General features: G+C 47.6%; 1 protein-coding gene across 1 annotated transcript in view; it reads right to left on the bottom strand.

Annotated features, from left to right (window-relative positions):
* The window catches only part of LOC139599485 (peroxidasin homolog), a 43,308-nt gene that overhangs the window by 19,291 nt on the left and 9,164 nt on the right, over positions 1-14,853 (bottom strand). The window contains exons 3-7 of the mRNA XM_071446789.1: positions 7,785-7,856; positions 7,472-7,543; positions 5,081-5,152; positions 3,499-3,570; positions 1,755-1,924 (exon numbers count right to left, since the gene is read on the bottom strand). Coding sequence (XP_071302890.1) covers positions 1,755-1,924; positions 3,499-3,570; positions 5,081-5,152; positions 7,472-7,543; positions 7,785-7,856 — 458 coding nt within the window. The remainder of the gene's footprint in view (positions 1-1,754; positions 1,925-3,498; positions 3,571-5,080; positions 5,153-7,471; positions 7,544-7,784; positions 7,857-14,853) is intronic.

Below are 14,853 nucleotides of genomic sequence, written 5' to 3'. Positions count from 1 at the left end.
CCCAAAGAAGCAAAGAAGTCAGTAGCATCCTCACTTGGGTTGTTTCTCTGCCCTTGGCAGCCTGGAGCTTTCTGCTCCACCTGAGCACAGAGCCAGCTCCCTGCAAGCCACACCACTTCCTTCCCAACAGGATTTCATTCATTATGGCCCTAATTCATCATCCTGTCCCTATCCAGCCAAGCCTTTCACTGTGTTCTTCACTCTGAATGTACTCAAGCACCAAGCAAGTTAAACATTGAAAGGATGTGCTAAAACAGGGAGGAATTTATGGACAAGCCCCGGAGTGCTTGAGCTTGATTCAAAAAGCTTACCCATTTCACAATCTGCATGCTCATCAGTGATCCAGTAAAACCAGCTGGATTATTCCTAAAATTGAGAACCTGTCACCTATTCCAATGGAAGGTCAGTGTCCTCACTCCTCAGACCACAAATTAATGGCTCAGAAAAAATCCCTAAAGGCAAACCCAGCACAGCCCAAACCCAGCTCAGGCCAAACCCAGCTCAGCCCCACAGTACAAAACACTGACCCAGGGCAGATTTGCCCCTGTAGCTCACAGCTGCTCAAAGCCATGGGTTAATGGTACCAGCAGCTTTCAGACTGACTCAAATATCAGCCACCTGCATGGGTAGAGCTCTGTGCTGAGCTCTGTATCATTTGTCTTCCCAGCTGGCACACCACCAGGGTGAAAGCCAAATGCCAGCAAAATCTTCCCACCAGGTGCTCTGGTAATTTGACAGACGCCCCACTGTGTTTCCATGCCTAAACCAGAACAAATTTGCACTAACAGCTGTACTGTGGCACGGGGAGTGTGCTGGGGCCAGCGTGCTGTGTGGCACAGCCACTCCATGTGTCCCCAGCTGCTTTGCCTAGGCCCTTCCTATCCCCCCTCCCTTGAGGTCATGGGCCTGTTTGTGCCAACTCAACTCTTCGCATGGCTGTGCCCTAAATTAATCTGCGAAATGGTAAACTTTTATTTTTTTAAAATAATGAAATCATAAGAGAAAAGCTGAATTGAATGGAGAGCTCGTCAAAATCCAGCTGAGCTCACACATTTGGCTCACAGCAGGGCCGTGCACAGCTGGACTGGCATATCCAGGGGGGATGCTAACAGCCAGCCCACGTGGGTGGGAATTTCTCAAACTGACTCTACCAGCAGCAAAGCACCATGGAACTACAGCCAATGTTTGTGCCAACCTCCACTTAAAAATCAGATATTTGTCTTACCTCCACTTAAAAATCAGAGTTTTGTCTTTTTCTATATGAAATAACTAATTTTAAGATTTTTTCAGAAAAAAACCCCATAATTTAAAACTCTAAGTTTAAAGAATAACAGCCTAACAAAATCCATCAGTTACACCACAGTCAAACACAGCATTCAGCTCCATATCTACAATGCTCTCCCTCAGGTTTCCAGTTGTGCTCCCTGCCACTGCAGCTCTCCCAGTGTTCCCCTTCTGTTCAGCCTAATGTGGGGTATTTCCTGGTTTAGCCACTGGGCAGCAGATCCTTTACCAGCCCTACTCTGTGCAAAAAGCCAAGACAACACCCACCAGCCAAAACAGAGCTGCCTCCAACACCCCTGGCAATATCAGCTTCCTCCTGCAGCCCCACTGGGATTTTCCCATTCCAGCAGCAAAGGAGGAAGAAACCAGGATGCCGGCAGAGGGAAGAGGGAGGAAAAGGGCAGGAGGGAGCAATTGCCAGCCCACAGGGCAGCTGCAGGGATCACAGTGGAGGGTGTGAGCTGGCTCACCACAGTTGAGCTCCTGCGCGGTCAGGGTGGCGATGGAGCGGCCGTGCAGGCCCCGCGGAGCCTCGCAGGTGGCGGCGCTCTGGATGCTGCCCTGCTCTGCGTGCTGCTTCAGCAGCTCTGCCAGCCACAGCAGCTCACAGTCACACACCAGAGAGTTGGAGTCCAGCCTCCTGCAACAGCAAAAGGCATCTGAGTGGCCAGGCTGCAGCTGCTGGGCTGCCTCCCTCTCCAGGGGACGCAGCTCTCCAGGGTCACCTGGGTGGTTTGCCCTGTATTTGGTTATATCCCAAGTGAAAATCCGAGATATTTCATTGCCACAATGGTAAGCTAGGATGCTTGACCAATTAGAAAGATTTAATTAGAAAACTACTAGAAACTATTCCAGTTTCAAATAGAAATTATTTAGTTAAACCAGATTATGCAGTTTTGGACTACTTGAGACACTGAAATGTTGGGGTTTTACCCTGGGATGGAGATTTCAACCTTTACTGAATTCTGTAAGAACTGCCTAACTGCCTCTGTTACAGCTTTTCTCTTTTATCTCTAACACCATCCCCCCCACCACCACCATTTATTTATGTGTGGATGGGATCAGACCCTTCCTGAAACCAGCTGTGAGGGGTTGCAGCATTTCTGCACAACTGGAAGAACTTTTATTACTGCAACACAAGCCTGAACCAGAGCAAATGGAGCTCCAGTGACCTCCCAGTGCCCCCAGCCTCTTCCCTGCACTGACCTCATTCCTACAAGCAGTGCTATCCGTGAGGATAAATGAGGACTACAGGGGGATTAGTTTGTTCCTCCTTCCCCACTGACAGTTTTACAGTCGATGGGTCTGAGCCATTGTCATGGTTTTCAAAACCAGGACAGCCATCCAAAAACAAAATACAAAAAAACCCTAAACAAACAAACAAACAAACAAAAAAAGGAAGAAAAATCTAACACTTTCAGGGTCACATATTTGAAAATGTGAGATTTCACATAGGGCCATGACCAACTATTTTATAGACATCCCATCTTTTTCTCTGGCACATACAGACAGCATTTCACAAGATATTCCCTGTTAAAGAGAAGTGAAGCATTTTACCTGCTTGCAGAAATCACTGAGGGCAGCAGTGAGAAATACATTACTTTATTGTACTTGAAAATCATGGCAGAACACCAAAATTCTTTACCTTTTGAAATTTTTTTTCCTCCCAAACACATCATAGAACTTATTTCCAGAGATCATAAAACCAAAGCAAGAAAGAAGTAAGCTGAAGAGACAGACAGGTTATGTGGGAATGGCACTCTGGGGAATTCCTGCATGGAATGGGAATCATGCCCCTTGGCACTCCTCTGACTAATTTCAATCTAGAAAACAAGCCTTTTCTTTTATGACTATGATTTTTCTAACCATGTTAGATACTGATCTACAGACATGTTCAAGGTCATATCCATGACCTGGACTTTCTACATTTTTCAAGGATGTTTTATGGGTTCAAACTCTTGTGAAGACTTTCCAGGAACGTTCATTCCTGCGGCATTATTAAGCTGTAAGCTGATTATAATTAGACACTAGCATAAAGAAACTTCTAACTGCTTAAATAAGCTTTCAGGTCCAATCAAAACTGTTTTATAAACTAAGCAGTGGCCTTAGAAGTGCAACAACTAAAAGCTTTGCCAACCAGGCACATTCTTCCTCAGGTCCTTCCCATCTGATTGAAGACAAACAATCTCTTTGCAGGCAATATTTTTTACTTACAGCCGTTTGAGGGATTCCAGTTGAGAGAATGTCCCTGGATGAATCCTGGAAATCTTGTTGTTGTGCAAGAATCTGCAGTGGGAGAAGCCATGCCAGAACATTATTCAGTATTTGCACTGTGAGGATGATAACACCCCAGGTCACAACTCGGATTCAATGCAAAGGCCACTCATCCAAACGGAGCTCAGTGTTTGAATTCCATGTTTGTTTCCATGAGCTGGAGGGATTTCATCCCTTGGTGGGTGTGACGTAACATGCCAAAGGCAAGAGCGGGTGTGGGCTGGAAACCGTGACTCAGGATGGGATGGAACAGGTTGGAACTGGATCCTTCCAGTTTCTCTGCACAGGGAGGAGAAAGGCCACAAAATCCCCTCAGACTGGACCCACCCTCTGTTTTCTGGGCCTGGGTCAGCTCCAGTTTAGAAGGGATCTTTTCCTTGCCCTGTGCAGATGATGTGACAATTCCACAAGGGCAGCCATTGGTGTTAGACAACTCCTGCATTGGACTCCATGTAGTTATTAGCCCAAATCCATGAGCAAATCTAATTCAGACAACAGCCACCTAAACTGGGCTTATCTCTGAACAAAACTGAGGTAAATTCTCACTTCCAAAATCTTAGCACACACATAAAACTCTCCAGTTGTTAGGGAGAAACCCTGATTGCGCTAAAATGCACAAACTTAGTGGGGACCAAGAGGGGACCATGAACTCCCCATTCCCATAGTGGTGGGGGAATTTACTTGTGTTGGTTACATCTAAAACTCATGAGAGACCATTGATAAAAGAGATTAAGTAATTTTAGTAGGTGGTGGAACAGGAGAGAACACAAAAGCAGCACAGGTCGAGTGCAAATGTCTGCACACACATGTGTGCACCAGAGTCCAGCCTGGTTGCCCAGCTTGGAGGCTGAAAAACCTTCCTTTAAAATTTAAATCCAGAATTTTTGTTGGATCCAATACAGTGACTGAGATCAGCCATGCACTGATCCAGGTCTGAATTTTCCTAAGGGTGTGGGATCCCACAGTTTTATTTCTTTGGCATGGATGGATATAAAGCACATTTCCACAGAGCCCAGAAGAGTCTGCGGGTTTCTCCATGGAGTGGGAACCACAGATGGACTGTTGTACTGGTGGCTCCATTACTGCTAGAAGCAGTCCTGGGGAGCAGGAGACTCCATTTCCTTACTGCTTTCAAGAAGGATGTGTGTTTTTCTTGTTAGACTTTCTTCTGACTTTATCCCTTTTCCACCCCCTTTTTTTAGCTCACTCTGCCCAACAGTGACTAACGTTGCTGACCTTATGCTCAGAGTAAAATTTCACTTGGCTTGACCAGCTGTAGGACTTTCTGCAGATTTACTCCTATTTAGATGGAAACCTGAACACAACATAAAATGGGAAATTCCCTTCACATCCTCAGTCACCCTCCCCCTCAGCAATTATGTAAAATCTCTTTCTTTAAAGAAGTTTCTTTTTGCATTTTGGAGATCACACTCCATGCTAGCAAAACTGCTACACTAAATAAAGGGGTTTTTCCCCTTGTCGTCACCCTCTTAGTCCCAATAAATTCCCCATCTTTACTCACAGCCTTTCAAGTTTAGGCAGGTCACTAAAAGTCTCCAGCTCCAGACTTTCCAAGTTGTTGAAATGCAGGTACCTGTGACAGAAATCACACACAGATTGAATTTAAGAGACAGAAGATCTTCCCAGATCAGCCCACCAGTGCCCCCCAGCTGGTCACCACTCAGGGCAGGTGTGGAAAAGCCAGAATCCATGTTAGTGTCTCCAGTTTCCACACGCAAACACAGCAGCCAACATGGCTCTTCTGCTAATACAGACTAATATTTTTAGTTCCACTAAAATCCAAAGTGTGACCTGCCAGTCCAGAGGCCAAGGGGACCTCCTGCCTGTCCCAGATCACCCCTTGCCATCAAGGAAAAAACGTGCTGCCTGCAGAGCAACTCACCACAGTACCTGAGCCTCCCTGTTGCCATGAGCTGTGACATTCACCAGCACAATTGACACATTCCTGATCTTTAGACGGATTTTTTTACAGCCCCCAAATTGCCTAAACTATTCTCCTTTATTTTACACAGGCATAAATTTCACAGCAGACACAGATTAACCACAGATCTACAAATACTCATTCTGCTATTGTAGCTGACTGCATTGAGAAATAATTGCCTAAGCCTCCACATGGCTGCCTGATTTGTAATGGAAGGATTCATGATAAATGGTCCAGTATCAGAGAGGGTGACTCAGATTCTGCACTGGAGGGTTGCAGTGGGGAGGACAGGAACGTGCTCTAATCACTCTCAGATGCCTGCTGAGATTGCTCTGGACCTTGAGGAAAGCATCTGATCCTGTCCATCACTTGGGTTATACTTTTTCCTGAAAAGCTGGCTTGTGGGGACAGGAAAACGGGGTAGGATTTGAGCAAAGCTATTTCTTCTGGAGTTAAGCCTGCCTGGGATTGAAAACAGATGGGACTTTCAGCGGGTTGTTTGTTGGTTTTGTGGGTTTGTTGGTTTTGGTTTTTTTTCTTTTATTCGTGACATCAAGTCTGGAACACTCACTGCTGAAATATCCCTGTGGGCAGCATCAGCTCTCTAAGCTCAGCTTAGAGCCAGTTCCAGCTTCCTAAATTTTCTCCCAGGCATCCTTGCTGAGTTGGCTGACGAACCACAGTGTACACAAGCTCGGTGGCACACCTATTGTTAGGATTGCCTGAAACTTCCAATTATGCTCTGTCCTCTTGTGCTGTCAACCTGGAGAACAAGCTGGATCCTATTCCTTTTACAGCAAAGTCCTTGGTCACATTCCAGCCCTATAAATGCTGCAGCTGGGAACAATTCAGGAATTAGACCAGTTTCACCTTTGGTCCCTGCTCTCCAATGATACAAGCAATTCCTGTATTTGAATTATCTAGGAAGAATAAATCATTAGGAAGGAATTGTTCCCTGTGAGGGTGGAGGGTGCCCAGAGAAGCTGTGGCTGCCCCATCCCTGGATGTGTCCAAGGGGTTGGATGGGGCTGGGAGCAACGTGGGACAGTGGAGGTGTCCCTGCCCATGGCAGGGGGTGGGATGAAATGAGCTCTAAGATCCTTTCCAAGCCAAACCATTTCACATATCTGTAATTCAAATATCCAGGCTCACACTCCCTCCACCAGTCCCAAGTAAGAAAAATCCAGTCCCAGTTTAGGAAGGCACTTCAGAAGAGCCAGATCTCAGTCTGCCCATCTCACCACGAGAGCGGTGCACTGAGAGTCAAAAATGAAAACAGCAGAGCTTTGCCCTAACAGAAGGGGAGCAAATGGGGACTGCTGGAGTGATGGACTCCAGCTGCCAGGAAAGCACACGAGGCTCCCTCCAGCCCAGACTGAGCACAGAGCGCCACGCAGCTCGAGGGAAGGTCATGACTGTGTTTGTTTGGATCCTTCATCTTCCCCCCCTGCAATTTCCAGATGCTTTGCAGCATGGGAGCACCAACACCCTGGTAGCTCCCAGGAATACTTGGCAGCCCCAGCTCCCAGCTTGTGCTGCATCCATTCATTCCCAGCAGAGCTTTGGATGAGAGAGAAACTAAACCAGCACCCTCAGTTTAAGTAAAGGACCAGATCTGACTTTCTGCTCGAGGAATGCCCAGACACAAACACAGCAGAGCCTTCTGCTCCCAGCCCTCCTGCAGACCCTCATAAGGTCCTTGGAAATAAAGGCCATCAGGGGCACAGCTGGGTTCTTCCTATGCTCCAGAGGTTTGGGTGCAGGAGAAAACACATGGAACACCAGTAGGAAGAGACCTCAGCACTAACTGATCAAAACCAATACCCAGAACAGCTGTTTTGAAATGAACCCAGTGTGGTCTGGCAAATGTGGATGAGAAAAGAGCAGCAGCTTCATCTTACCCCTCCCTAAGTGCCTGCTGCTCCCCAAACCTGGCAGCACAGCATGCAAACAAGGCTCATCTGTACTTACAGCTGCTCCAGGGAATGCAGCCCGTGGAAGGCATGTTGCTGGATGCTCTGGATCTCATTTTTATAAAGGTAGCTTTCAAAAGGAGAGAACAGAAACAGCATTAGGGGAACTGATCAGCAGCTGTGCTCTAAAAAGTCACAGGAAACAGCAATGACCCTCAATCCAAACCAGAACTTGCTGCCTGGGTTCAAGGGCAATGTTTTGTACCCTGACACTCAACTCCAAACACACACAGTACATCCTTGACTGGCAAATATTAAAAGTGGGTTGTTAGATTTTGAAGAGGTCAAAAATTACCGAGCCACCAACTCACAGGTATTTCAGGTTCTCCAGATCTTCAAAGGATCTTCTCATGATTTGTTTTATCTGGTTATTGTTCAGCAGCCTGTTTAAATCAAGAAAGTAAAACACAGCTGGTGAAGTCAGCACGTGTGAGATTTGTGGCATTTCTGTTCTTGGATGCCCACTGAAAAATTCTGAGACCAGGTGTCACAGAATTAAAGATTTAATGGGGTTAGCAAGTCAAAGTTTGTGTCCTCACACCAGCCAAGGCAGTGAGAAGGTTTCTCACCCAGAGGGGCCAAGTACTTCCAGTACTGCAGTGTTCAAAGTATTTTCCTTACCTTTTGCCACAGTTTTCATCCCAAAGTGACAATTTCATCCAGAAAAGGGATGAGGGGATGGGAGACAGGCAGAAAGAAGCAGTGAGGAGTAAGATTTTAAATCATTGCTGTCACTCTTGTGCAACCACAGTGGGTGTTGGAGGTGCCTGGTTGTGTTCAACAAGTGAGCAGGGGAGTGCAGAGCCAGTTTTTAGAAGTCCAAATGCAGTTTGAAACACCAGTTCCCAGTGGAGTTACAGGAGCCACAAAATGCTAATAGCTTCGCTCTAATCACCTTGTAACTGATACACACAAATGAGAAAGAAATAAATTCAACTTTGACTCCTGAGGCTGCTCACAGACAACCTCTCTCGATCTCAGGAGCTTTGTGCCAGATTTTAATCCAAAACCTCTGGGCCACGTGGCACTGGAGAGCTGTGTGACACTGGTGTGTGCAGCTGCCATGGCTGTGTGTGCAGTGACCATGGCTGCCAGCGACCAGAAACAGCCCAGCTCTGCAAGAGCCACGCTGTGCAGCACTGTAACCACAGAGCTGAGCCCTGCAGAGCTCTGCTGCAGCCCCTGCCAAGCCCAGCACGGAGAAAACACAATAAATCACTTATAAATAGCTCCCCAGCACACAAAGCTGAGCTGCTCCTCGTGGCTGCCCTCCCGTGGGTCTCTCGCCGTGGCTCCCACTGAGGTTCAGGTCTGGCAAAGCTCAGAGCTGGGGGGGGTTTTAGTGCTGAACAGCCCCAGAGCAAGGATTTCACCAGGCACCACTCATTTTTAAAATTCCTAAATGGAGTTGTGGGCAGAGAGGGAATCTGTGAGTCTGTGCTGCAAAGATTTCTTTTTCAGGTGTTGTAGGAAAAACAGCAATTCCCTCTGCAAGCAGCCAGACCTTACTATGTTGGGTCACATTAAATACATGTACTGGATGTGCATTTTACAAGCTGATTTTTGCCATAGCTCTGCTCCTCAGGAACAATCTGCCAGCAGGCAGCAGGTGAGAAGACAGTTCAGTACTTTCCCTGCAGCAAAACCCAATCTTTGCCCTGCTTTTCTGGACAAAAAAGAGCAGCCAAGCCTCTGTCATTACAAGCCAAGTCCTTTTCCTGGCCAAAACCAGTTTGTGCAGGTAAAGGATGGAGAGAAAAGACAAAGAGATGGGGAGAAATGGCAAAAAACTTGTGGGAAAAGTAGATTAAGGTGAAATCAAACACCTCAAGGATGACAGAAGAGATAGAAGATGTCAGAAGCACACACACACATTTGATGGCAGCTTCACAAGTTCTCTCCAGGCAGCTGATGCAGCTTTCCACCAGCTTTTTCTCAGGTGGAGAATTACACTGAGGGTCAGAAAAAGCATGTGAGAAACCCAAGAGCAAACAACTTTGTAAGGCAGGCAATGAGGGGTTGAGAAAAACCTCATTGCCCTGGCTTTGCCCACTGGATCAGCTGCCCTGACACCAGGGGTGTGGGTGGCACTGCCAGGCTGCACAGCCCAGGGCTGGCCTGCAGAGGTGAAGGCAGAGAAGGCTGGAAAGCTCCTGCACAGCTGGAAGCAATGGCTCACACACAGCTGAGGTCAAACAGCCCGGGCTCACTCCTAAGGATGCAGAAATGATGTCAGGGCCTTGGAACACACGATCCTGCTCTGACTGCCGGCTATGCTGAGTGGAAACACAGTCCCTGAGCATCAACCCAAAAGTTTATTTGATGACTGAACACCCAAGGGCTGGCAATGAATGCCTGAGGGCAGTGTGGGAGAGGGCTTTTGTCTATTTGCCCGCAGGACAAAGACAACCCAGGCACCAGCCCTGCTTCCCTCCCTGCCCCATCAGCTTCCATCTCTGGCCAGAGCACACGAGGCAGCTCCTGCTCTGTTATCTGAGCCCTGGCCCAATGCTGAGCACACAGTGGGCTGCCAGCACCGACCTCATTGCCATGGATGCCAGCACCTGGCACACACCTGGCATTGGCCATTCGCCTCCCAGGGGACAGGTGGCAGTGACCAGGTGAGCAGGGCCACAGCAACAGCCTGAGCAGCCCCATGCAGCAGCACAGTCTGGAGCCCTTTGCTGATTGTTGTCTTTAATGCTCAGAGTTCAGACCAGGACTGATCTCCACTGGGATTTCAAATTCCATTATGCTGTCTGGCTGTGTTTTGGGGCTATTTAAAAGCATTATCCCAGTCTGTTTTGTTGTCTTGGCTATTTTGTACAGTTCAAGGGAGTGTAATCACCGAGCCAGCCAAATAAGATGAATCCTGGAAGTTCAGATGGCAAGCAGCACACAGGGCTCTTATCTCATCGTCTGACACTTAAAAACTTGCTCATTGCCTGATTTAAGAATAAAAAGTGCATGGAAGAAGCCATCTCTGCTTCCTGTCTCAGGATTCCCCATTGGAATGGAAGGATAAGTCCTGGAAAACAGTGGAAAGTGAGATAGTGATGAAGCCCATAATAGCCCACTTATTCCAAAATGCTGCTTTCAGAGAAATCCACGGACAAGGCAGCACAGCTGGCTCCTGGAGAGAGTTTGGATGGCTCCTGCACAGCTGTCTGCTCCCTGACTCCTCTGCAATTCACCCAGGCAGAGCAGCGTGCCAAACCCTGGCATGGCCTGGCTGTTGGTCCCAGCTGCCATTCACAGCAAAAATGCCCCAATTCCTGCTGCCCTTAGAGGGCTGAAAGCTGGGACCCAGATCTGCTGGGAATAAATAAATAATAAATAAATAAAAAATAAATAATAAATAAATATTGATCTGAGAAGATCATTATCTCTCTCATTATCTTAACCACACCCTGTAGCAAAGCAGGCTTAATTAAAAGTACCAGAAGCACATTTCCTGGCAATAGGATGGGGCATTCCCCTTCGTGCCCCATGAACTGGACTCCACATGAGTAGGAGAACTCAATCACACAGGCTGTATTCCTGCCAAACTCTTCTGGGATGTTTGAGATATACAAGCACCATGAGATCTGGCCCAGATTCACCAAGAGAACATTTTACATTCAGTTTCCTCTAGATTTTATGTGTGACTGCCTCTCCTTTCTCCTTCCCCACCCTCTCTCTAGGTTTCCAGGCACAGGCTTAAGTTCCATTAAATGAGTGGCTTTCTGTTTTGAAGAATGTATTAAATGATGTGACAGGACAGAATTCAGGCTCAAACCCTGTTCTCTTTCCTCCTTTCATTTGACAATCCACATGCTGCAGCCATTGTGACAAAACAGCTATTTTTTTCCTCACACCATTAATAGAAATCATCACGTAGTGTATTTAGAGGGGGAGAAAAATTGAGTTTTATGTTCAACCACACATTCCCCCTTGTTGACAGAATGATCTGGAATAGTTATTTCCCATATTTAAGGGAGGAACTTTTATTCTGAGATCCAAGCAGGCTCTGACATCCCCTCCTTGCTGGCAGGAACACATTCTCTCAGGAGTTACTAGAGAGTAAAAGACAGAAACTCCACATTGCTGCTCTGTTCACTGTGAGGCTCTTTAGCAGCAGCAGCAGCACCTAAAGCAGAGCTGCAGGGCTCACCCAAAGTGTTTTGCTCTCACCTGAGCAGAAAGAGAAACATGAAGTGAGCAGTGACAGGGCAAAGGGCCAGGCAGAGGCACAAGCAATGTGGTCTCCACAGGGTCCCTGTTCTCCAGGGTGCTCTTGCCTCAGGAATACCAAAATACACACTGGGGATGTAAAGAAACTTTGGTCCCTGGCTTGGACATTTCTATGGGGGATGCTGGAGAGACCCAGGGAGCAGCAACCCTTTGAACAGCAGGGAACCAAAGGGGGCAGCAGTGACTCCCTGGGAATCACTGGGCTCTCATCATCCATCCCCACCCAGAAATGACCTAAAGGAGCAAAAACTGGGAAGCAGGGAGAGGCTGTGCCTCACCATGGGCTCACAGCATTTCCTCTCTCTCCCACAGCACCTGCTCTGAGCTAATGTTGGCTTCAGCCATGCAGCAAGTGATGGCAAACTGCAGCAAAACAGCTCTCCTGGACCTGGGGCAGCTGGGCATGCCATACAAGAGGGGTTTTGCCTCACTCTCCCTGCTATTTTTATTTTTTTTTTTTTTTTGTACCAAGGGGAAATATTAAGAGTTTAAAAATACCCGGCACCATCAGCACAGATGGGAGCAGGGCAGAGCCAGTAGGAGAGGACAAGGAAATCTTACAATTCTCTGAGATGTTCAGCCCAAGAGAACCTGTCCACCTGCACACAGGAAGCTCCCAGTGGTGCAGGATTCAGGATGACTTCTCATCACCTGTGCTGCTGCACCAGGAGTGGCCAGCTGGAAGCAAACAGTGACTGTGACTCTTCCACACACAAAGCTCCTGGTTTTAGTGCTAAAGAAGTGCTCTGTGATTCATCAAATCTCCCACACCAGAGGAAAGCAGAAGGGAGGGTCTGAGCTGTTGAACAGCCCCACTGGACATCCACACAGGCTCCTCTCCTGTCAGGACCTCAACCCATTTCCCTGCATCCAACACAGGCTACAAAGGTTTCCTTTTCAGGGTGGTTTATAAACTGTCAAACTTGGACACAGAACAGCCACCCTGCCCTAAAGGAGATGGAGAACAGAAGCTTCACCAGAATCTGTTGCACTTCCTCTGCCATTAGTGGGAAAAGCTCTTTTAAAAACATTCATTTGCTTATGGAAGATTTATTTAAATTCAATGGCAGAAAGCTGCAAGCTCAGAGCTCTGCACGTGGAACCTGAGCTATTCTATCCTCCAAACTTCTCCCTTCAAATTTTCTGGACAAATTTTCCAAGGAAGTCTCTCAGGGATTTTAAAGGATTTATTCTCTTTATCACTTGAAACGCTAAGTCCTCAGGTAAATTTTACCATCTAAGAAACACCAGCAAATTCTTCAGCTCTTGTCAGTTTTGATGTGGGAATTGCACAAACCAAAGTTCCTGGAGAGAAATTTCCTTCAGGAGTGTGAGGTCCAATGTTCTCTCAGTCAGTTATCAAACTCTCCAGCCGTGGGAGTTTATCACAAGTGTGAGAATAACTGAGTGCTCCAGTCTGCTGGCCAGACCAGGAAATACAACTAAGCATAAGAAGTACTGTCTAAATGGAAAGGTTGCCTTGGCAAATCAGGTTGATTTTCAGAATCCAAATATAAAAATGCAGTATTTTTTTAGAGCAGTGTTTCACCTGGTCCAGTACTCCAGCTCTGACAATGGCCATAGGACACTGTTTAGGGAAAGCAGGAGTGGCTGCCCACCATCTGTGGAAACAGACTGTGAAAACAGCATCCCAAATCATGAGCTCAGGGATGCCAGGGGTGCATTCCTGACTATTCCCTCTAATATCTGTTCATGGACTTGCTGTCCTTGAGGTCTCTGTCCAGGAGAGTGTGGAGACAGAAAGGAAAAAGAGCTGGAGAAATTCGTGGAGCAGAAACAGGTGTTAGAGAGAGTCAGGTCCTTCCCCTCACTCAGGCCCTGTCTGTATCTACTCTGCACAGAGTGGAGGAGTCAGAAGACAGAAGCAAAATCCTGCAGGGCTCAGAGACCTGCCCAGTCCTAGGAGCTGGCAGGGCAGGAATTGAGACCCTCACAAAGCTCAGCAGGTTGGGTGGAGCCTCTGTCCCAGTGAAGCCCTGCCAGCATCCTCCTTTTCCCCAGGGCTCTGCTGAAACTCGCCCGGTGGTCCTGGGAGCTGCTGCCAAACATCTGCCTGCAGCACACTGAGATGACATCATCTGGAACCCTCTGTTTCCTCACTCAGGAGAGCTCCAGGGGTGGAAGAGCAGGGCTGGAGATCAAGAGGCCTCAGCAGAGCTTGGTGATAAGGCAAAACCCTACAGATTTGGACTCTATTATCTCTCTAGATAGTGCTCTCTCATTTCTCGCTGTATCTGACTCTATCTCAAATGACAGAAATCCATCCAAAGCATCCTTTCTTCCCTATTATTTTTGGCAACTGAGTATCACACAGTGCTGTGTGAGAGACTAACCTGGGCTGTTCTGGATGTACAGCATCAGTGGCAGTAAAGTTTCTGACCAGTCCATTTGATGAGCACCCGTCCTGGCCACAGCCGGGGTACTCAGAGCATCTGCACTCATGGCTTGGCCACTCAGCCCCACACACAGAGTGCAAGGATCTTTGGCAAACGCTGATTTTTCAAAGATAAAGACTTCAGCAGGTCTCAATAATAAAGTCCTGCTGTAATCCCACTTTTCCTACAACTGCTTAGTGTTGACTGAATGCCTTATTGCCCAGGTCTGCCACCTTCACAGGATCAGGGACTTCGGATCAGGGACTTCAGATCACTCAAGGCCAGAGAGAAAAAAACAACCTGAATTTCTGTTACCATTTGGGATCATGGATGTATGAACAACTGTCAGGTTCCCAAAGGAGCTGCTCTGCCTCACTGAGGGATTTCAGCTTGGGCCTGGAAATCCCATGGCTGTTAGCACCATGTCACAGCTCGAGTAATTAGATCTGAGTCCCAACATCCTGACTGCATCCAGCACAGTGCAGTGCTGACACAGCTTCTGGTTCTGATTTGGGAGCTGGGGTGTTTGCAGCTCCTTGGCTATGGGGTGCAGATGCTCTCAGATCTGTCTCCAAGCCCTCAGCCCTGCGGCAGCCAGAAGGAGCAGAGAATCCCAGGATTTCCCTTGGGAAGAGTGAGAAGCTGGTTGGTGCAGCAGTGATGTGAGTGTGAAACAAGGCTGGACTGGCAGCTTTCCACCCCCATTCCTACCTGGATAGGGCAGATGTAGGTACTTCTTTTAGGGCAAAGG

The sequence above is a fragment of the Agelaius tricolor genome, unplaced genomic scaffold (assembly GCF_023055355.1).
Source record: "Agelaius tricolor isolate 1412-34295 unplaced genomic scaffold, bAgeTri1.0.p SCAF_23, whole genome shotgun sequence".
In the NCBI taxonomy this organism is placed as follows: Eukaryota; Metazoa; Chordata; class Aves; order Passeriformes; family Icteridae; genus Agelaius; species Agelaius tricolor.
This window is presented reverse-complemented; position numbering and strand designations above follow the sequence as displayed.